This window comes from Carlito syrichta, unplaced genomic scaffold (assembly GCF_000164805.1).
Source record: "Carlito syrichta isolate Samal-C Ts95f unplaced genomic scaffold, Tarsius_syrichta-2.0.1 Scaffold288183, whole genome shotgun sequence".
Taxonomy (NCBI): domain Eukaryota; kingdom Metazoa; phylum Chordata; class Mammalia; order Primates; family Tarsiidae; genus Carlito; species Carlito syrichta.
This window is the reverse complement of record NW_007232279.1, coordinates 13798-35784: the sequence shown is the minus strand read 5'-3', so window position 1 is coordinate 35784 and position 21987 is coordinate 13798. Positions and strand designations below refer to the sequence as shown.

Below are 21987 nucleotides of genomic sequence, written 5' to 3'. Positions count from 1 at the left end.
AGGTATACCTAACCCTTAACTGTACCCCACAACACCATAATAAAAAATATTGATTAATTAAAAAAATAACAACTTTATTGAGGCTTAATTCACATACCATCAATTCACACTTCTGAAATGTACAATTCAGTGGGGAGTTTTTTTTCTGCCCATTTTACAGCTGATGAAACTAAAGCTCGGAGAGATTGAGCAGGAGCAGAACAGAACATGTCCCTGTGGCCTGGGTCTGTATTCTTGCTTATACATTCTAAGGCCAACATGATCTGTCCATCCAAGTTTCAAAGAAATCAAAAAAAAAAAAAATGCTTATAAGAAGTCCTCCCAAGTTAGTCATGACGGTTCCTTAAATAGGCGTTCTGTGTTATCTTGATCACACTTACGCAGAATTTCTACCAAGCACCAAGTATGGTGACAAGGTAATGCCTGCAAAACTGTTGCCAGAGGAATCCCAAGAGGGCTGCAAGACAAGTTCAGTGTTGAGTGTCCCTGCTGGGCAGCTTTCTAGAGGATTCCACTCAACTCAGCTGGGGGAGACCTCTGCTCTCCCTCTAGTGGAAGGAGAGGGAACACGAAGCAGAAAAACACGAGGTCATTTGGACAGTCAGGTAGGAGATGCAAACAGGGCAATGCGACTTAGGATGAAGACTTTAGATGAAGGAGGCGATGTTTCAACTCAGCAATGAATGACCAAAAGCAACGATGAGGGGACAGCAGGGACAAAGGCCTTAAGGCATATAAGCATGGACTGAGGAACAGCAAAAAGGCCAGTGAAGCGACGCTGCAGGTGAAGTTCAGGTTTCCAGAGCCTTCAGAGCACTTCAGCAAAGGAGAAACCCATTGACTGGATGACAGCAGCTGCCGTGTGAAGAACGGATGACAGAAGCCAAGGACCTCAAGTGTGAAACCAGCACGGAGGCTGCCAGGAGAGTCTTGGCAAAAGACGGAGGGACTCAGGAAGAGACGAGTCCTGAGTTTGGAGGTGGGTCAACAAGATGGCTGACGACTGGCTGTGGAGGTGACAAGAAGAGGAATCAAGGGTGACTCCTGGGTACATTAGGCCATCTAGACTAGGGAAAGGAAAGGGCAGAGTTGGGAGACGGGTTGAAAGTCCAGGTCCAGTGCGGATAGGCAAGTATGCAATGCCATGCTCATTTTCATGAAGGCACAGACTAGAGCTGGGGACAGAAATTAGTGTCATCGGTATCAAAGCCTTGAGACTGGATGAGCTCAGGAAAGGAGAGTGTATGAGCAAGAAGAGAACCCAGGACTAAGCTCAGAGATGGGAGAAGCCAACCGTGAAAGAGGCAGCCAGGGCAGCGGCAGGAGGACCAGGTGTCCCGGGAGAAGAAGACGACAGTGTGGGAACCGCAGAAGCTCCTAGCGGAAGTAGGCCCGTAGGCCCTTAAACCACCACACGAAGAGACAGAGGCAGAACACTTCCAACAGGCCCCTGGAGCCAAGGCCGGCCTGGGGTGCCCCAGCCCCCTTCTGAGTTCCTGCCTGGAAACGCCTAGGGCCGTCAGAAGAATGTACTGTTTGTTCCGGCCAATACCTGCCATGGGTCCGACCTCCCTTTCCTAGAGCACTGCCCAGAAAGGATGGACACCTGGGGCTGCTTCCTCTACCCCCCAGAGATATCCGTGTGTCGCCTACCACCCAGGAATGTCTTTCTAGGGGACCAGGGAGCCCTCCGTTGGAAGTGGAGTCATCGGGCGAGACAAGGCCCACCACCCGGGCTCCGTGGGAGGGAAGGAGCCCGACCCTGATCATCAGCAGCTCCCAGAAACTGCTGGCCTCATTGCAAGGACATTAACCACCCTTTGTCACTTTCCCTTGAGCTCCCACATCCCCCTCCCCAGGCCCCTCATTCTCCCACAATCGTCCAGCTGCCTCTGCTCACAGGAGGGCAGCACAGCTCTCTCCAGTCAGCAGTTACTGAATAAAAGCTGTTCTCAAGGCTTTCACGAATGGAACGTCCGCTTTGTCCGTCTTGGACACTGGTGTCCTTATGAAGAGAGGACACAGAGGCACACGAGGAACAGGCCATGTGACAACAGAGGCAGAGACTGGAGGGGGCAGCTGCGAGGCAAGGAACCCTGAGGACAGATGCCAGCTCCCGAAGCAGGGGAGAGGCCTGGGGTAGACCCCCAGGGCCCTGGGAAAGAGCACGCCCGGTTCACACTGTGACCGAGGACTTGGCCTTCAGAGCTGAAAGTGCATGTCTGGTGACCTGGACCCCCCAGTTTGTGGCACTGTGTTAGGGCAGCCCCAGGAAACGGGACAGCAGCCCCGCTGAAATGCCAGGCCCCTGCATCGCCCATCCTTTGATAAGCAGCAGTGTCAGCAGCGAGATCTCCCAGGCACAGGGCAGACACAACCACGCAGCTGCCACATGAACACCAGTGAACACCAAGCGATGTTGTGGGAAGATACGTTTGGTTTTCTTTTGTTTTTTGAGTTGGAGTCTCATTCCATCCCCCAGGCTGGAGTGCAGAAGCACGCTCACAGCCACGCCAGCATTGACCTGCTGGGCTCACGCAATCCGTCCACCTCAGCCTTCCGAGTAGCTAGAACTACGGGCACACACCACCACACCCAGCTTATTTTTTTATTTATTGTAGAGACAAGGTCCAACCAAGTTTCCCAGGCTGGTCTCAAGCCCATGAGCTCAGGCAATCCACTTGCCTCGGCCTCCCAAATTGCTGGGATTATAGGCTGAGCCACCGAGCCCGGCCCATGTTCTTTTTTCATTTGTATTTCAGATTCAGGGTTATACACGCATGTTTGCTATGTGGATATATTGTGTAGTGGCGGGGACTGGGTCTCAAGTGACCCATTCCCCAGATAGTGAATATTGTGCCCCATAGGTAGTTTCTGAACCCTAACCCCTCTTCTTCTTCCCATCTCCCCCTTTATTGGCATCTTTGGTGTCTATTATTTCCAAGGAAGATTTTTATTTTGATGCATCAAAGTAATGCACGTGAGGTGTGCACATTTAGAAAGTACAGCAATACACGATTAAAGCTTTTAACTCCTGGAAATCCAGCCACCCATATCCATGCTTCTCCCTTCCATTGGGTCCATGCTGTATTCCTAAGTGGGCCTGCAGGCCTGTCCATGCCAACATACTCCAAAGTGTGTCCCACATAGCAAGATGCCCCGATGCTGGCCACGAAGGGTCCTGTTGGAAACACACAGCCTCTTACTCTACCATGACCCTTGGTGGCCGCAAATGATGGTGGTATGAGCGCCTGTCACTTAGGGTTAAGGGTGCCGAGGATTCTTCCTAAGTGATGGCCAGGCGGGTTTCAGCTTCACCACAGAAAGGAATTTCAGAGTGAGTCCAAATTATCGTTTAAGAATTTATTAGCGCCGGGCTCGGTGGCTCAGCCTGTAATCCCGCGCCTTTGGGAGGCTGAGGTGAGTGAATTGCCTGAGCCCGTTTAAGAATTTATTAGAAAGAAAAAAGACACACTCAAAGGAAAGTGTGTCTTAAGACTCAGCACCCCAACCTGTTAACTGAGTGTATTATGTATTTCCTTAGTAATAACTAGGCAACCTATTTCTTAGACTAAGATTTCTATGTTATGTGGTGGGTTACAATCTATGGATCATATGTTTTTACTCTTCTCACCTAATTCTGAGCTTGTGTCCCATGAAAATCTTGAAATAACGGGAAAAGTTGATTTTACTATTTTTTTTCCTGAAAACACCATCCCCCAGTACCTCCAGTGTCTGGTTCAGCATCAGTATTGTTTTAGAGAGTTGTGTTCTGATAAAGTAATGTCTAGCTGGATATCTGACCATTGGGCTTTTTTAACTATTTAAGCTATCCCTGCCCGCAAGAAACTTGTCTGTTTATCTCTATTCTAGTTACCCTGCCTCACTAAGCGCCTGTTGCATCCACCAAATGGCCCCACAAAGGGGGCAGCACCAGAAGGCCCGTGCTCCAGTCTTGCCGGCAGGGATCACAAAGCCTCATTGGTGGCTACCTTGACGTCGCCTTCTGCTTACTGAGTGTGTGCTGTTTCACTCCTAGGGAGGGTGAAAGGCTTACTTGTCTTACTGGTCATGGGCACATCCCCTTGCCCTGAACGGCAGCAGGGCAGTGGGCACGAACCACAGGGCACAGCACAGGCTCAGGCAGAATGTGTCTCCAGCTTGTGGACCAAGGACCAGTCAAGAAGGCAGGCAGGCAGGGCCCTCCCAGGGGGAATCCAGAAGCCCAACCACGTAAGACCAGAAAGGAAGAAAGCGCCCCGCTTCCGGGCGAAGGGTATGGTTTCAAATCCTTGGTATTTACTGTATGGGGAACCCTACAGTGCCACAGGAGGAGGGAGGCTGGTGGCAGGGGTGCCCAGTCGATGGGGAGCGCAGCGAGTCTCAACCGATGCCTGGGCCCACCCAGTTCCGACTCAGCTGGTCCAGGACCCCAGCAGGAACACCGCTCGAGTGCCCCGATGCCGCTGCTACACAGCCCACGTGGACAATTCTTCAGGAGGACCACTGCCTCTCGCTGCTCCTGGCTCTCACCTTCTTTCTTCCTAAGCCCTTTCAGAAGAGGATGCTGGTCAGAGAAGGGCTCCCACACACCTCTGCTCCCCTTCTGAGAAGGGTCACTACACAGGACGCAGGTGGTCCGACAGCTCCTCACCCATGTCTGCCAGCCCTGGCAGCAGTGACCACCCGGAACCAAGCTGTCCCCATGTGCGCAAAGGTCCGCTCCACCCCAAACTCTGTAGCCCGGGGACCACCTTCACCCTGAGGATGGAGTCCCTCTAGTAAGCCGCAAGTCGTGGAGGCAGCTGCCTTAGGGCTACATCTCCCCTAATCTGCAGTTTTCGGAGGATGGCCCTGCCCGGGCTTGGGCAAAAAAAAGCTATGTTCGCGTCCTAACACCCAGAGCTTGTGACTGTGACCTTATTCCGGGAAGGGGCCTTTGCAGATGCAATGAGGGTAAGAATCTTAAGATTAGGAGATCATCCGGGATTATCCAGCCTTATACCCAGTGACTGGTGTCCTTACAAGACAGAAGGGGAGACACAGACAGCCCAAGAGGAGGCGGCCATGTAAACAGAGACAGAAACCGCAGTGACGGGTCTACAAGCCAAGGAAGACCAGATTGCCAGCGTCCCCCAACGGCCAGGAGAGAGGCCTGGTTCTGACTGCCTCTCAGATCCCCAGAAGAAAGCAGCCCTGCTGACAAGTTGACTTCAGACTTCTGGCTCCCAGAACTGTGCATGAGTTTCTGTGGTTGGAAGTCACCCAGTGTGTGGTCCTTTGTTACTGCAATCCCAGGACACTCACACACCCTCCCTTCAAAACAATTGAAAGTGCTCTTGCAGAAGTGACGGTTGGGGTGCAAATGAAGTGCCCAGGAGCGGAGAACCTGTCTGTGCTGCTAACATTTCCCCAAAGCAAACATGAGAGACACCTAGCTCCGGGAATGGAAAAGCCACCCCAGCCCTGCAGGCACCAAGGAAACCCCAGCTCAGGCTTCCCTTCCGAAGGCCACATGTCCTCATTCTGGGCAGCCCTCTCCCTCCCGAGAGCAGAGCCCGTGATAAAGCCCAGGGACGGAGTCACAGTAGCCCATTCCCAAGCAGGGGAGCTGCTCAGGGACACCCCAGGTTTGATTGGGGGTTGGACATGTGCTGTCACGTGCTAGCATGTGCTTCCTTTGTTGCAATTGCAAGGTTAAGGCCTGGGCTGTGACATCCTAGGAAACGTCCAGAACCCTGCAAAACAAGCCAATCACAGCCAAGCAGCTTCCATTCCCGAGGCCAAGGCGCTTGCTTGGGACTGGTGGAAGAAATGGCATCAGAAACTCCTGACATGTAATAAACTTCCCCCCACCCCCACCCCCACCCACTCACTCTCGGTGAAGACAGTGAGCTCTGGTGTTAGAAAGAACTGCATATGTGTGTGAAGCACCCTTGGGTCAGAACACTAGGTGGTCCCAACCCCAAACCTAAAGCAATGAAAGAAAACAACAGGTCCACGTGACTGCATAAAGACCAAAGAATTCAAGGCCAGAGGACAGTAGCAGCAAAGTAAGAAACGCTATCTGCATTCCTATCTATCTGCATTCCTATCGAAGGCAAGAGCTCATCCTGCTAATAAACAAAGAGCTCCTGAAGGCTGAGAAACAAAACATAACAGCCCAGAAGAAAATGAGTAAAAGAAGCCCGCATGGTGGCTCATGCCTGTAATTCCAGCACCTTGGGAGGTGGAGGTGAGAGGATTGCCTGAGCCCAGGGTTTGAGACCAGTCTGGATAATGTGGCAAGACCTCATCTCTACAATAATTTTTTTAATTAGCTGGGTGTGGTGGTACACACCTGTGATTCCAAGCTACTGGAAGGCTGAGGTGGAAGGATAATCTGAGTCCAGTAGGTCAAGGCTGCAGTGGCCGTGAGTGTGCCACTGCACTCCAGCCTGGGCAACAGAGTGAGACTCTGGCTCAAAAACATAAAAAAATTTTAAAAATCACCAGCCCAGGCAACACAGTGAGACCTCACGGCTACCAAAAAAATCAAAAAATTAGCCAGGCGTCATGGTGCACGCCTGTAGTCCCAGCTACTCGGGAGACTGAGGCAGGGGAATGGCCTGAGCCCAGGAGGTTAAGGCTGCAGTGAGCCACAACTGTATTACTGCACCCCAGCCCGAGCGACAGAGTGAAACCACGATTCACAAAATAAAAATCAGCCAGGTGTAGTGGCACGTGCTTATAGTCCCAGCTACGCAGGAGCCTGAGGTAGAAGGATCCCCTGAGCCCAGGAGGTTGAGGCTGTGGTGAGCTGTGATCATGTCACTGCACTCCAGCCTGAGTGTCAGAGTGAGACCCTGACTTAAACAAACAACAAAAATATGAACCGCCATTCACAGCAGAACTGCAAAGAGCCCTTAAGCCTCTGAAAAGACACTTAAGCTCACTCTCAGCAGAGGACTGCATGCCTAGCGATGGCAAGAACCCAAAGGTCTGCCCACCCCTCCTCAGCAGGGCTCTGGGGAAACAGGGCAGGGAGGCAGGAAACCAAGCCTCAGAGAGGGCGGGGCTCCAGCACCACCCTCCCCATCACACATGTTCAGTATCCCAAAGGCATACGCGATGAGTGCACAAGGATGTTCACGGTGCCGTTATTTATGACCAAAAGGACTGGAAACAGCCCGAACGTCCATCAACAGCAGCGAGCGAAACACACCATGGCACAGCTGCAAAGCGGAAGACCACGTGGCCCAGGAGAGCTGGGGGCCAGGCAGGCAGAGTCGCCCAGCTCTGCCCAGATTCTCCCAGAACACCCTGCATTCCTGACTTTCCCAGGAGGGAAGGAGGCGGGGCCGTGCAGAGGCAAGAGGCCCAAGCACACAGAGTGGAACAGAAAGAGCAGAGCGGCAGGCCTAACTGGGGCTCTGTCCACACCACACCAGGTGACCCAGCAGAGCAAGCAGCGAAGCAGAGGGCCCTGCAGCCAGCTCCGGGCTTGGGGCAGTGGTCCCCCGGTTGTCACCCAGCCCTTAGTCCTGGACTCAGCAGGCGGCACGGGAAGGCACAGGCTACACGGCCCTGGGCGTGTCATCGGCAGGGGGCCTCACTCCTCTGGCCTACTCGATGCACTCCATGACATGTATCTGCAGGGTATCCATGTCAGGAGCCTGGTACTGGCACTTGGGACAGCAGAAGTCAGGCGGCTCCTCGGGGGGGCTTCTCCTCTGGCTGGGCAGGGTCGGGTGGAAGGACTGGTGGGCTGGGAAGAAAGAACAGGCAAGACGTGACGGGACCACCGTGCTCAACAACAGGGGTCACCACCTGTGTGACCCACTACATTCCTCCCTAGCCTCAGGGGGCGGCCGGCAGAGAGCCCGTCGTGGCCCTGGAAAGCCACATGGAGGCCCAGCCGTGGCTTCCCTCCCCACTGCCTCCCCCGCAGGCCCAGTGCCCACTCACCTGGGGCCGGGGGCAGGGGGAGCTGGGGGACCTCTATATGCCGCTTCCTCATGTCCTCAATCCTTTGGAAACAGAATCCATCCAATCAATGAAGTGCTTCTGCAAAGCTCCTACGGGACTCGGCAGGGAAGCTATTAGAAGGCGGGGCAGGAGGACCCGAGAGGAAAGTGCGGGAGCCCCAACCTGGGGAGCCGGGAGCCATCAGTCCCTGCGCTGTGGTCCCCGCCAGCCACCCCCAGGGCCATTCCCACTGCTCTGCGCCCAGCTCTCAGAGGCCCACCTGGCCGACTCCTGGCAGCTGGCTTTCAACTTGCTGTACTCCCTCTGCAACTGCTCCAGCTGCTCCTGCAGAAGCTCCTTCTTCTCAGCCAGCTTCTCCCGGGCCTGCCTCTCAGCCTGGAAGTCTGCCTTGTAGATATCCGCCTGGTAAACCCAAAAGAGGGCTGCGCTGCCATCCGCTGGCCACCCACTGAGCACTCTGCCAGGCACCCGGAGACCAATGCAGAGCCCATGGCAGCATGCCGGACACGGGTATGGCAGTGAGCGACCCCAAGCACACCAGGAGGTCAAGGAACAACTCAAGGGGCTTGGCTGCTCAGGAGGGGCCGCTGCAAAAGGACGCCAAAGGGACACACCAGGTCCCAGGACCAGGGCAGGCCACAGAGAGGCCTCACCTGGGCCTTGAGGACGGGAACAGTCTCCATCACGATCTTGTGCTGCTCGGCCTCCTCTTTCAGCTTGTCAATCACTTCCTGCTTGGCCACCAGGGCCTCCTCTGCCTGCTGGAGCTGCTGCTTCAGATCCTCCAGTTGCATGCCCTGAAGACCGGCAGGGGCAGCAGAGCCTGGTCAGCCCAGGGCGGGCAAACCGCCTCCCAGGCAGCCCAAAACGGCAGCCCTGGCTGACGCAAGCTGGCGACACCAGCCGCTTCATGTGTGGGCCTGTGGCGGGACCTCGAGGTGTCGTGGCCCAAAGGAGAGAGGAAGCAGCGAGGCTTTCTCAGGATGGAGGGACCTCTGGAGTCATGTGGCACCAGCTGCCACTTGGGCAGACGTTCACTGCACAGCTGCACGGTCCTCCTCCAACCCTTCGAGGAACAGGGGCCACCCTCACTCACACTCCCATGGCCACATGCCTGCCACAAGCATGGCTAAGCCAAGAGTCACCAGTCCTTCTACTGGGCCACCTGGTCAAAGGTCTGCTTGTCCCACACAGGCATCCCCACCCCCTACACAGACACACCACCAATGCGTCCTCCAAGAGATTAAGTGACTAGCTTTGTACCTAACTCTTCCTCGTGTGACCTGGTTTCAGGCTTCATTCTTAGAAATCTCCTCTGGGTACATTCATGGTTGATGACATCCTTCTTAAAATGTGATCACTAGACTGGGCGCACCTGTAATCCCAGCACTTTGGGAGGTAGAGGCAAGAGGATTGCCCGAGCCCAGGGATTCGAGACCAACCTGGGCAACTTGGCGAGATCTCATCTCTACAATAACCCAAAAAATTAGCCAGGTATGGAGTCTCATGCCTGTGGTTCCAGCTACTTGGAAGGCTGAGGCAGAAGGATCACCTGAGCCCAGCAAGTTGAGGCTGCGGAGGCCGTGAGAATGCCACTGCCCTCCAGCCTGGGTGACAGAGTGAGATTCCGACTCAAAAAAAAAAAAAAACGTCATCACTAGAAATCGCACTCGTTTAGGTCTGATGAGGACAAACTGGAAAAGGGCTCCCAGTCACCTTTCTACGCTGGGATGGAAACGTGACTACGGTTGACCTTGGCTTGGGGAAAACTGAGCCAGGAACCCAGATAGTGCTGGCGGTAGAAGGGGATGGCCCTGAACACACGGACATCCCCAGCCCTATGGAGCCAGCCTCCCCAAGACCCCAGCCCAAACCCCCAAAGAGTGGCCAGCTGGTGTGCCTGAGAGCATCTTCTGGGCAGCGAGACCAAGTGTCCCCTCTCCCCACGGCCTCCCTGAGCTGTCCCAGCTGCAGCCTTATCAAGATCTAGGGCAAGTCCAGTGTCCCTCCCAGAAACCAGCTTGCAGAGTCTGGAGGCACATACTTGCCCCACCGAGGGGCTGCAGTGGGAGAAGCCAGATGGCCCCGCATGCCAAGCGGCCGTACTCACTCTCTTGCGCTCACTGCTCCCCATGCTGTTCTTGATGTGGTTGTCGTAGTCCTGGAAGAGCTGGTGATATGCCACCTGCAGCTGGGCCAGCTTTCGCCTGAGGGAGGGACTTCACTGGAGAAACCCCTTGTTCCGGCACAGCCCCAGCCTTGCCTGCTCCCAGCCCTACCCTCTCCCTCCCTGGCACAGCCCAGACCTGGAATAGGGCCCCCAAGGCTGTGTGTGGATTCAAGGCCATCAGCTCTGAGGCAGGCCTTGCTGGCTGCAACTGAACTGGTTGCGAAACAGCTGGTATCATTTGTCTTAAAGCGAACATTCTTTTCTTTTCTTGAGTCAGGGTCTCACTGTCACCCAGGCTGGAGTGCAGTGGCACGATCACGGCTCACCACAGCCTCAACCTCCTGGGCTAAAGCAATTCTCCCTCCTCAGCCTCCCAAGTAGCTGGGATTACAGGCACATGCCACCACGCCTGGCTAATTTCTTTATTATTTTGTAGAGACGAGGTCTCGCTATGTTACCCAGGCTAGTCTTGAACTCATGGTCTCAAGTGATACTCCTGCCTCAGCATCCCAAAGTACAGGGATTACAGGTGCCAGGCAAAGCAAACACTCTTCAACGTTTATTACAAAATGGAACCGTCCTGCTCTCTTCGCATGTCAGCTTCATGAAAAACTCAAAAAGGCAGGGGGACTGTTCTAGACTAAAGGAGACTCAAAAGGAAAGGACCTGGAGACCCTGGACCGGCTGTGGGTGGAAGGGTATCTGAGGACACGTGGGACACACAGTGAAATGCCAGTGTGGACTCAATACAGTCGATGTGATTGTGTCAAAGAGGATCGGTGTGGGGTGAGCATGGCCAGCTCCCATGAGCACAGCTAGGGGCAGAATGGGCCCTCAGCACAGCCAGTCCCAAACGCACTCCCCTCAGGGCAGAAAAAACCGCATGCCCACTGGAGTGTGCAGCCCGCCCGCCTGTCCGCACTCACTTCTCCTCGGAGGCGGCCTGGCGCTCCATGCGCAGGGCGGCCTCCATGCTCTGGCTCTGCATGCGCAGCTGGTCCACCTGCACACTGTGCTGCTGCTGCAGTGCCTCGCGCTCACTCTCCAGCTGCCTGGCCTGCTCGCTGGCAGCTCGGGCCCTGGCACGGAAGGAGAACAGGCTGGGACATGGAGGGGGCTGTGCGCCGGGTGGCAGCAGACGGGGAGGGAGAGGGAGGGAGGGAGGAAGAGCGGGGCAGGCTCTGCATCTCCAGGCGCCAGGGTCCAGAGCCAGGACCACTGCAGGGGCAGGTGAGCAGCAGGGAACAAGCGTCCCCTGGGACATGCCTGCTTCCACACAGGGCCAGCAGGCACCGGCAGCCAGGGGAAGGGCTGGCCCAGGCGAGGATGAGGCCGCCCGTGCCCGCGCTGCTAGGCCAAGTGAGGAGTCCCCAGGAACTGCTGGTTGGGTTCCCATAGGGAGGTCCTGGGGCCCCGGCAAGAACAGTCTCCACGGAGAGGGTTGGGAGCGACCACTGTTCTAGAAGTGGCAAGGACACTGCCCACCGGGGCATGATAGCACTGGCCTCAGCTCAGCTGCAGTCCCGCCTCAACCCCGCCCTGCTCATAGTTCAGGGGCAGGCTGTCCCAGGCTCAGAGCCTGCACCTGGGTTGCAGGGATACGTGGCACAGGATGAGCCACTGATGGCCTTGGCAGGGAACGCCTCTCTCCCTACACACTCACCACAAGCACTCGTGTCACCTCACCAGGACCCCTCACAGCCCCCAAGTCCACTGATGCAGGCCTGCAGCTCCCCTATCTCCAGTTCCCAAGGCCTCGTGCAGCCCCCACCGCGGGGATGACAGTGAGTGCTTCTGTGTGGACCTGGGGCGGCCTCCCCTGCAGGCAGACAGGCCCCAGTCCAGTCACCCCCCTCTACCCACACGCCTGGCTGTCTGGACCTTTCCCTCCACCCCTCCCTCACACTACCCCTCCCTGACCCACCCTGCCCAGCTCTCTCTGCTGGTCAAGGTCCAAGCCAAGGTCCCTGCCCTCCATGGGAAGACAGCCCTGACCACCCACTGCACTAGCACAGCCTGGGCCACCCAGTAGCTGACCCAGCTGTCCGGAGGACAGAAGCTGGGAGGTAAGAGAACCATGGGTACCTCCCTGACCTTTGACCCTAGGGTCTCGCTTACAAAAACTAAGACCCCTTTGCAGCAGGCCTGAGGTCACTGACGGTCCAGGCTGGCCCTTGGCTGGGGCCAGGCCCTCCACAGCCAGGACACATTTCCTAGGGATCAGGGTGGTCCCTGCACCCAGACTATTTGCAAGAACCAGATGCGAGCACCTGCTTTCCTCTGGGAGCACATGCTAGCACGTGACAGCACATGACCAACCCCCAATCAAAGCTGGGGTGTCCCTGAGCAGCAACTCCGTCCCTGTGGGATGTATTTTTTGCTGTGTCCCTTAGTGGAGTGGGCCTGAGGCAGGAATTCTCCAAACTCCACCCGTGGTTCCTGCCCTGGCAGATCCTGCCACGCACCCTGTCCCCGTCCCTGCCGGCATCATCAGCCATGAGGGGGACTATGCACCGGGTTCTGGGAATCTTTCCAGGGAATCCTGCACCCAGGTGCAGTCTTAGGCCTCTGAAGTGATTCCTAAGGAAATAATCCAAACTCCAGCAAAGGGTCAGAGAGACCTGAAGCTCCCAATACCCACTCTGCCAGTCCCAGGATGCAGATGCAGCGCCCCCGTCTATCCTCACATGGGAGAACTCTCTGGAGGCCCTAAACCCACCTGATTCTTCCAGAAATCCTGAAAGAGGTACCGGGGTGGGCCTCCCCTCCCCACTCACCGGCCCTCCAAGGCCTGTCGTTCCTTCGTGGCAGCCTCCAAGCGACTCTGGCTTTCCTGGAGCTCCCCCAGCAAGGATGTCACCTGGGCCTTGACGGAGGCCTTGTCCTCGGCCATCTGCTGCAGGAGAAAAAGCCACTTTCCATCCGCATTGCTCTCTCTCCAGCTGCCACTCCTGCCATGCCCGCGCCCCAGGTAGCCCACAAGCAGTGGAGGTCCATACGCCATGAGGGCTTCTCTCCTGCCCTCAGCACCCCTCAACTCTGACATCTTGGCGACTTGGGAGCCCGATGGCTACCTAACCCTCCCCAGTGCCCCACCGCGACCCCTCACTGCCAGCTGAAACACATTTCCCAGAGGCCCCTCCCGCTCCTCCTTAACTCATTCCGTCCCTTGTCCCCAGAAGCTGCCCAGCCTCGACAGGACAACGAGGCAGGGAAAGGGGTCAAGTCCTGAGAGCCGTGCCACCAGGGGCCCCTCTTCATTCCTGCAGACGGAGCAACAAGAGACCCCAAAGGAGCACACTGATGCCTTGTGTCTCCTGAGGCTGCTGACACCTCGGCCATCACCCAGCAACCAGGCCATGAGGGCTGACCCCAGTGGCCTTGAGGCCATGGTCCCAGCAGGGAGCCTCTGGCGGCCTCTCTGAGACTCAGTGCAAAGGGAGGTGAGACACAAAGACAGCAAAGAAAACACACGCTGCAGTCCACAGGCCCAGAACCACGGGAGAGTGGGAGTTTTTGCCAAGCCAGAATGGACATTGTCCAATACTGACGACCATGGAAGCTACCAGCAGCAGACCCCTGAACCCCCACGCAAAGACACAGCACACTTTCACCAGGCCCCTGAAGCCAAGGCCAGACTGGGGTGCCCCAGTTCCCTTCTGGGTTCCCGCCTGGAAACGCCTAGGGCCCTCAGAAGACTAAGCTGTGTGTTCCGGCCAACACGTGTCATGGGCCCAGCCTCCCTTTCCTAGAGCGCTGCCCAGTAGGGGCATACGACTGGGGCTGCTTCCTCTGCCCCTCGGAGACGTCTGTGTCGCCTACCACCCAAGTGTGCTTTCTCGGGGACCCAGGAGCCCTCCCTCAGAAGTGGAGTCTTCAGGCTCCATGGGAGGGAAGGAGCCTGACCTTGAGCGTCGGCAGCTCCCAGAAGCTGCCAGCATCACCACAAGGACGCTCACCACCCTTGGTTACTTTCCCTTGAGCTCCCACACTTCCCCCAGCCCCTCCAGCCTCCCACAGTCATCCAGCTGCTGCCACACGCCGGAAGGCAGTGCAGCTCCCTCACGTCAGCAGTTGCTGAATAAAAGCTGTTCTCAAGGCTTTCACGAATGTCTGCCTTTGTTTTTCTCGGACACTGGTGTCCTTATGAAGAGAGGAGGACACCGAGACACAAGAGGAGAAGGCCACATGACAACAGAGACAGACACTGGAGGGGGCAGCTGCAAGGCAAGGAACGCCAAGGATGGCTGCCACCCCCGGAGTCGGGGAGAGGCCTGGGGTAGACCCCGAGGCCATGGGCAAGAGCGCACCCCGTCCACACTGTGACCGAGCACTCAGCCTCCAGAGCTGGGAGACAGTGCGTGTCTGGTGACCCCATCCCCCAGTTAGTAGCACTGTGTTAGGGCCACCCCAGGAAACTCACACGTTCCCAAACGGGAAGTGAGTGCCGTGACCCAGGTGCTCCGCGCAGAGCAGCACACTGGCCCCGGGCGCAGTTCACACCCGTCCTCAAGACAGGGGCCTGGCTGCGGCAAGTCCCAGGGACCTGCCAACAAATGTCCTCTCTGCTGCTGCTCCCTATCCTGCCCTCACAGACAGTGCGCCCTCTCTTGACCACCGTTGCTGGAACCCTGAGAAGACCAGCCTGCCCAGACCACAGGGCCTCAGAACGTGCCCCCTAAAAACACGCAGCACTCCCCTGCAGGCCCAGGAGCCACATGCTGCACCTTCTAGGCAGGCCCGGCCCCTGCCCAGCCCCTAGACAATGACCTAGAAGACCCTGGAAAACCCTGCCTGGTACGGATGTCTCAGTGGACCAGTGGTGAGGACCCTGCCGGCAGTCTGTGCCAACAGCACGATTCGGGGTGGGGACCTTGGGCCACACGGCATCAGTTGGACCTCCGGGGGCTGGGGCCTGAGTGGCCAGGCCAGCACACGGACACCCCATGCCTCCATGACGGATGCCCATGAAGGCCCCAGACACCAGGCCCGGGGGAGCTCCCTGGTTGGCAACACCCCGTGCATACCGCCCCGGCCGGCTGCTGGGAGAAGTGGGTGCCGTCTGCACAACTCCCCTGAGAGAGGACGACCGGGAGCTGGCCCCTGGCCCTCTCCTAGAGCCCGCCCTACACAGGCAGCTGGTGGCACAGGGGGGCCAGAGCCCCCAGCTCTGAGGGGAAGGGCCCGCCTGCCCAGCTACCTGCTGGCACCGCTTCAGGTGCTCCACTTCCTGCAGGGCCTGCTCCCTCTGCCGCTTCAGGTCCAGCTTCTCCAGGCTGAGTCGCTCCACCAGCTTCCTGGCCTCCTGGAACTTGCATACGAGGAACTCCCTCTCCTCTCGCTGGCTGTCCTGGAAACGCCGCAGCTCCTCGCAGCGCTCCCGCAGCATCTGGTTGCTCTGTCGGATGGCATCTAGGGGCAGAAGGGAGAGAAAGGGGGTGATCCTGGCAGCCAGGCACCCACACGGGCCTGTGGCTCAAGAGGCCAAAGGTGGGGACACCCACCATGCTGTCCCGCATGACACCATGCAGCCTCTCCCAGGGTAGATGGCTTCGAGACACTCCTGTTCACGTCTTTAAGCACTTCCAGAAACACTCACACTACTGACACATCCCTAGGTTTCTCCAACAAGATACCGAACACATCAGCTTCACTTCAAAGTCTGTGTCGTGCCAGGCATGGTGGCTCACATCTGTAATCTCACCACTTCGGGAGGCCGAGGTAGAAAGATTGCTTGAGCCGAGACCAGCCTGGGCAGCATAGCAAGACTTCATCTCTACAGAAGAATCAAAAACATAGCTGGTAGTCCCAGCTACCTGGGAGGCTGAAGCGGAAGGATCGCCTATGCCCAGGAGGTCAAGGCTGCGGTGAGCTATGATCAGGCCATCGCACTCCAGCCTAGGCAATAGAGTGAGAGCCCGACTCAAACCAAAACTCCAAAAGCACTGTTTAAAAGGAGGTAAAATTCCCATAACATCAAATCCGCCATTCCCGCTATTTTCAAGTATACGGCAATCCAGTGGTTTGAGTGTAGCCACCAAGTTGTGCAACCATCAGCACGAATGCCGGAACATCTCCAGCACCCATCAGCAGCCACTCCTCCCGCCCCAGTCCCCTCTTCCTCTGCCTCTGCAGACTAGCCTCTACTGCACGTGTCACTGAAATGGAATCACATGCTCGGGACACACAACTTCGCCCATGACATTCCCCTCCAGGTGTTCCAGGCCAAGACTATGTCCTCCCTCCTGCCCTCCTCCCGCTCTCACGGCCCTCTACAGATGCAATCAAGAGCATCTGGGGGGCAGACAACTCGGGGCCCCTGGAGGTTCAGCCTAGGGCCTGACACGGGGAGCGGCCAGGGTTCACTTGCTATCCACCAAGCTTGTACCGGGCAGCGCAGGTGGAGGCAATGCAGCCTCAAGGCCTCTGCCTACTTCCGGGGCCAGGGAAGCTGCTTAAGAGGGACCTCAAGGGTGCCGTGAGCTGGGGTGCCATGAGCTGGGCCGTGAGCCCCACATGGCTGGCCTGCAACATGCACCCCAAATCCTCCCCAGCAAGGCAGAGGTCCCTGAATCAGCTGCTAGTTCTGTGTGCACTAGCACTCTGAAGGCCTCAGCACAGTGGGTCTCACCCAGAACCCTCTAGCAATGACTGGGGAAGTGTTAATTGCCAAAACCAGAGGGATGCTACTGGCAGATAGTGAGTAGAGGTCAGGGATCCTGCTCGACACCCTGCAATGCACAGGATGACCCCATCATGGAGACTCCTCCAGCCCCAGATGTCAACAGTGCGAGGCAGAAGCCCATGCCCTGAAGCAGGGAGGTTGTGCTGGGTTCCAGACCAAGCAGCCCTCGATGGCAAGCTGACTGTGCCGGGCCCTTCCCACCCTGGAAGGAAGGCAATTATCAACAGGAAGAGGAGACACTTGCTCCATGCACAGGTGTGGTCCCTGCTGCAGGACTCAGCCAGTACCACACTCTGAAGCCTACTGAGTGTGTGACTTGCCGGCACAGGGCCCCACATAACATCCCAAACCACTAGCAAAGGAGGAGGGGATTGGCCTGACTGCAGCCTCCACTGGCCGTGGCACGTGCCGTCTCACCCAAGAGCTGCCAGCCAGCTAGGACATGGACAGTCAACTGAAGACAACCAAGGCCCTGGCTCAGGGTAATTCCTGCAGTAAGAGCACTGGCCTCCAGGATACGGCACCTACTGAGGTCCAAGTCCCCAACAAGAACCAAAGAACAAAACTGAAGGGGCTACACACCTGGCGGGGGGGGGGGTGTGCCTCCCCTCCCTGCAACTCTGGACCTAGCAGTTTAGAAAGTCCTGCAGCAGAAACACAAGCATCCCGCCAAATTAGAGGCTATGGGTGCCACCTGGGCACTCTGGGCTAACTCGTGCCAAAGGACCAACGGGCCAGAGTGGGGGATGCTGCCATGCTGGGGGTAGGCAGGAGAGTGCAGCTGCCCCCTGAGCACCAGTGAGGAGGTGGAGCTGAGCAGTGCGAGGACAAGGGGGCTGTCATGGAGACACACATGGCTGCCCAGGAGAGGTCCCAGACGCTGGGTGGGTGGGAGGCTGCCCTCGGCCTTCCCTGAGGTGTCTGCCAGGACCACCTCAGCTGCCCCAGAAAGATACTTCCTCTCACACTGCATTCCCAGGACAGGCCATACCCCCTCCCGGAGCCGACTTCACCCCCTCCCAGGACAGATCACGCCCTTTCCCAGGCCAGACCTCCCCGGCTCCCAGGGCAGGCCACGCCCACTCCCAGGGAAGACCTCACCCATTTCCCAGGAAAACCTCAGAAGACCTCACTCCTTCCCAAGAAAGACCACACCTGCTCCCGGTACAGGTCACATCCCATCCCAGGGCAGACCTCATCCCTTCCAGGGGCGGACCTTGCCTGCCCTCTCCCAGAACAGACAGCACTTAGTGAGTAATCAGTGCAAGGATATAGAGGCCTGGCCGTGTTAGCCCAGCCTGGCAGGGTCATCCGGGTCCAGAGCTCCCTGTAGGGTCAGCCGAGGCTGTCCCAGAGCCCGCCCGCAGCCTCCTTCTCTCTTGGCCGTCCCCTGCTGCTTCCCTGTCCCTCCTTTCCCTTCTCCAGGAGTGGTCCTGAGGGCCCCCTCATAAACCTCCTGTCTGTCAGGGTCTACCTGGCCCCCAAACCAGGAGGGAGGGCAGCAAGCCTTGAGGCGCTAGCTGGCTCTCAGGCACACCCAGCTCCAGACCCAGGGGACACAGAGGTGCCGGTGCAGTCAGCTCCCTCAGCAGGGCAAAACGCCCCACTTTCACTCTCCCACCCGCTGTCCTTCTCACCTCGGAGCTCTTGGTTCTCCTCCAGAGAGCGCTGAAGGGTGTCCGGCGTGCCCTGCTCTGAAGGCAGATGTAACATGGCCGGCTTCCCCGGAGAAGACTCTTCGCCCAGATCGTCCTGATCCGCTGCTGGGCCACCGCTGGGCTGCACCATCTCACACGGCCGGCTCTTCCAGGGGTGCCTGCTCATCCAACAAGGCAGGGGCTGAGAGGGAAAAGCAGCAGAGGCTCACAGCAGACCCGCGTGGGTGCTCTTGCCCAGCAAGACAGCTTTGCTCTGTGCAGGGGCCTGGGCCATGTTTGAAGCGCTGCCAATACGGCATCTAGTGTCACAAGACGCTAACGTGCATTTTCAGTCTAGGAGACAGCAAATATCCCCATTCCAAAGGGAGGTACTTGCAGGCACCTGTGGGAGACTTGGAAATGACATGATCTATCACTGGTTTTAAACGCTCTTCCTAGCACCCAGCTCCAGGCTGTAAACTGAAGAATTTCACCAGAGGTGGCAGATGAAGAAGATTATTTGTGGAAGGAGATGTCAGTGTGCTGGGAATCCCACCCCCTACAGACCTTCACAAGCAGAAGTGAAGGGTGCTGGCCCCTCACCTAGTATAACGGGTGGAATGGTAGCCCCCAAGAAGATAAGTCCATGTCCTAACCCCTGAAATGTAGAAATGTGACTTTGCTTGGGGAAAGGGTCCTTGCAGGTGTAAGATGTCAAGATGAGATCATCCCGGGTTACTCCAGTGGGCCCTAAATCCAGTAACAAGTGTCTTTTAAAAAGAAGAGGCAGGAGATGGAGACACAGAGGAGGTCACATGGAGGCAGAGGCAGACACTGGAGTGATGCAGCCACAAGTCCAGGAACAACTAGGGCCATCAGAAGCTGGGAGAAGCAGGAAGAATCCTCCCCTAGAGCCTTCAGGAGTGTGAGCTCGCCCACCCTTTGGTTTGGGACATCTGGTCTCTAGAACTGGGAGAGATTAAATTCTGCTGTTTTAAGCCACCACACGTGTGGTCATTTCCTACTGCAGCCCCAGGAAACTCGTATACCTAATAAGAGAGGCTTTGAGGAGACCAATCAGAGCCGGTGTTTTCAGAGCTAGAGAGAGAGAGGGAGAGAGGGGACATCTGTTCCCTGACAACATGTGCTGAAGAATGTGAAAGTGGGAGCTGAGCCTGGGACAGTGGGCAGAGAGACAGACTGAGCTGTGTTCTCTGATGAACTAGAAGTAGAGTGTGTGGGAAAGCGCCAGCCTAGAGCTCCTTTAAATCCTGCCCAAGAAGACTGACTACAGCAGAGGAAGCCAATCCCACTACAAGTCTCTGGAAGCGGGCCCGAGGCAAAGGAGGGTGACTTTAATGCCAAATAAACTTAGTAGTTTTGACTGTTAACGCCAATACTGTCCCACTGAACATCCACTGACCCTTCAGCAGCAGCAGCTGACACAGCTGATCTCTGCCTTCTCAATATATTTTCCTCCCTTGGCCAAAATAATGGGGAAACTCCCAGGTATTCACCCAAGAGAAATGAAAACACATATCCACACATGAATGCTTGTAGGAGCATTACTCATAACAGCCAAAGAGTGGAAACAACCCAGTCTATTAACTGATAAATAAAATCTAGTACACCCACATGCTACAACATGAACAAATCTTGGAGACACTCCGCTAAGAGAAAGAAACAAGTCACAAAAGAGTATACAGCAAATGATTCAATTTATATAAGATGTCCAGAAGAGGAATTCATAGAGACAGAAAGTAGATTAATGGCTGCTGGGGAGAGCCACTTAGGGCTGGAGGGGATGGGTAAGTGGGGGTGACAGAGAGAGAGTACGGGGTTTCTTTGGGGGTAACGAAAATGTTCTGGAATCAGTGGTGATGGCTGCACAACTCTGTGAACATATGCACTACAAACCATTGAACTGTACACTCTGAATGGGTGAATTGTGTGGCATGCAAATTACGTGTCAATGAAGCTGTTATTAAAAATAATAGTGGGAGAGGGTTGTGAGGGGTACAGATTGAACGAAATTAGCAACGAGTTGATAACTGTTGAAGTTGGGAGATGGGTACATGGGATTCACTATACCCGTCTTTCTATTTTGGTACATTTTTCAGATTCTCAGTAATAAAACGCTCAAACACTGCCTCTCAGCTGGATTACTGCAGGTCACCCTACTTCTAATCTTGTCCCCTACAAGGTATCCTCCCCACCACGGCCAGAACGATCGGACTAAAACGCCGTTCCGATCACATCCCTCCTCTACTGAGAATCTTACCACGGCTCCCCTCTGCCCTCAGTGAAAGAGTCAAAGGCTCTATAACGGCCTACAAGGCCTTAGACTATCTGGTTCCCCAACCCTTCCTCTCCAACTACGCTCCCCTCGCTCACTCTGCTCCAGTCATAGTGGCCTCCGTGCTGTTCCTCGAACGTGCCAGGACGGCCCATTCATTCTCAGCTCGCGAAACGGTACGAGGGTGGGTACATAGTAATCGTTTCACAAAGTGAGCAAACTGAGGCACATGCGATAAAACAGCCGCCAAACTGTATATGAGGCCTTTCTGAAGGTGTAACGACCTTCAAGCGCATTCAGGTCTAAGGAACAGAAGTCCTCGCTCTAGGGCATGGCCAACCCCGCGGCGGCGGCGGCGGCGGCGGAGGGAGGGATGGAGACAGGCCCGCTCGTCGCCTGAGTAGCCTAGGTCCTGCATCGGCCAGCCTTGCCGTGCTCCAGAAGCGCGCGGCGGGACTGGGCCGGGGCCCAACGGGAAGGGGAGCCTGAACGTCGGGGAGTGTCGGAGGCGGCGGAACGCTCGCCGCCGAAGCCCTGTCTTTGGGGGAGAAGACCACACCTGTCAGCAGAGTCGGTCGGACGTGAGAAGGGCGGGAGCGGCGCACTGCGGGCGCTCTACGGCCCCGGCGCCCCCAGAAAGTCCCGGTTCCGCGGTCGCCCTTCCCTTCTCCGCTGTCGAAACCCCCGCTTCCGGCTTCCGGTGTCGTCACCGTGGGATCCGGAAGTAAAACCGAAAGCCTCGCCCCCCGCACCACCCGGGGCCAGCGAGAGGCATGAGGCCGCGACAGGGCTGCGTGCCGCTCCACGGGGAAATTTGCGCCCACCGACCTCGGCCGGCCCGCAGGACGGCCCCCAGTGACAAGCACCACCCACTACTTCCTACGGCGTCACGGCCCACACGCCTTCTTGTCTCCGGCAGCCGCACCCGCCCTGCCAGGGGAGGAGTCGAGAAGAGGTTGCCCAATAGGATCGGCTGACCCGAGAGCCGGCGACTGTGCCCGGGGAGCCGGACAGCCAGAGGCACCGCCCAAAAGCCGAGGGCGAGGTCGGAGGAGGCGTGGCCACGCTGCCGGCGGAAGGGGAGCTCTTCGCGAAGGCGGGGACCACCGAGGCGAGCGGGAAAGCGGGGCCGTAGAGGTGGGGCCGGGCCGGCGATGGGAACGCGGGAGAACCGCGCTGGACCGCACCCCCGCCCACGTGGCGTCGTGGATGCAGAGCAGCGGGGACGGCA

The 21987-nt window shown here is 57.0% G+C and overlaps 1 protein-coding gene across 1 annotated transcript; it reads right to left on the bottom strand.

The window, feature by feature from the left end:
• Positions 1-7123: 7123 nt before the first annotated feature.
• IKBKG (inhibitor of nuclear factor kappa B kinase subunit gamma) lies at positions 7124-21461 on the bottom strand. The gene is made up of 10 exons (XM_008053471.2): positions 21316-21461; positions 18461-18662; positions 15339-15550; positions 12916-13034; positions 11065-11217; positions 10079-10175; positions 8622-8765; positions 8228-8370; positions 7948-8009; positions 7124-7747 (listed from the first exon to the last, which is right to left on the bottom strand). The coding sequence occupies exons 2-10, from the start codon at positions 18645-18647 to the stop codon at positions 7605-7607; spliced, it is 1260 nt and encodes a 419-aa protein (XP_008051662.1). The 5' UTR covers positions 18648-18662; positions 21316-21461; the 3' UTR covers positions 7124-7604.
• Positions 21462-21987: the final 526 nt, after the last annotated feature.

Excerpts from the sequence above, each read along its gene's own strand:
- IKBKG (XM_008053471.2), bottom strand. The coding sequence starts at position 18,647 with ATGAGCAGGCACCCCTGGAAGAGCCGGCCGTGTGAGATGGTGCAGCCC. Across the intron at positions 8,766-10,078 it reads GGAGCAGTGAGCGCAAGAGA|GGCATGCAACTGGAGGATCT; the intron begins GTGAGTACGGCC and ends GCCGGTCTTCAG. Across the intron at positions 8,371-8,621 it reads TTCCCGTCCTCAAGGCCCAG|GCGGATATCTACAAGGCAGA; the intron begins GTGAGGCCTCTC and ends TGGGTTTACCAG.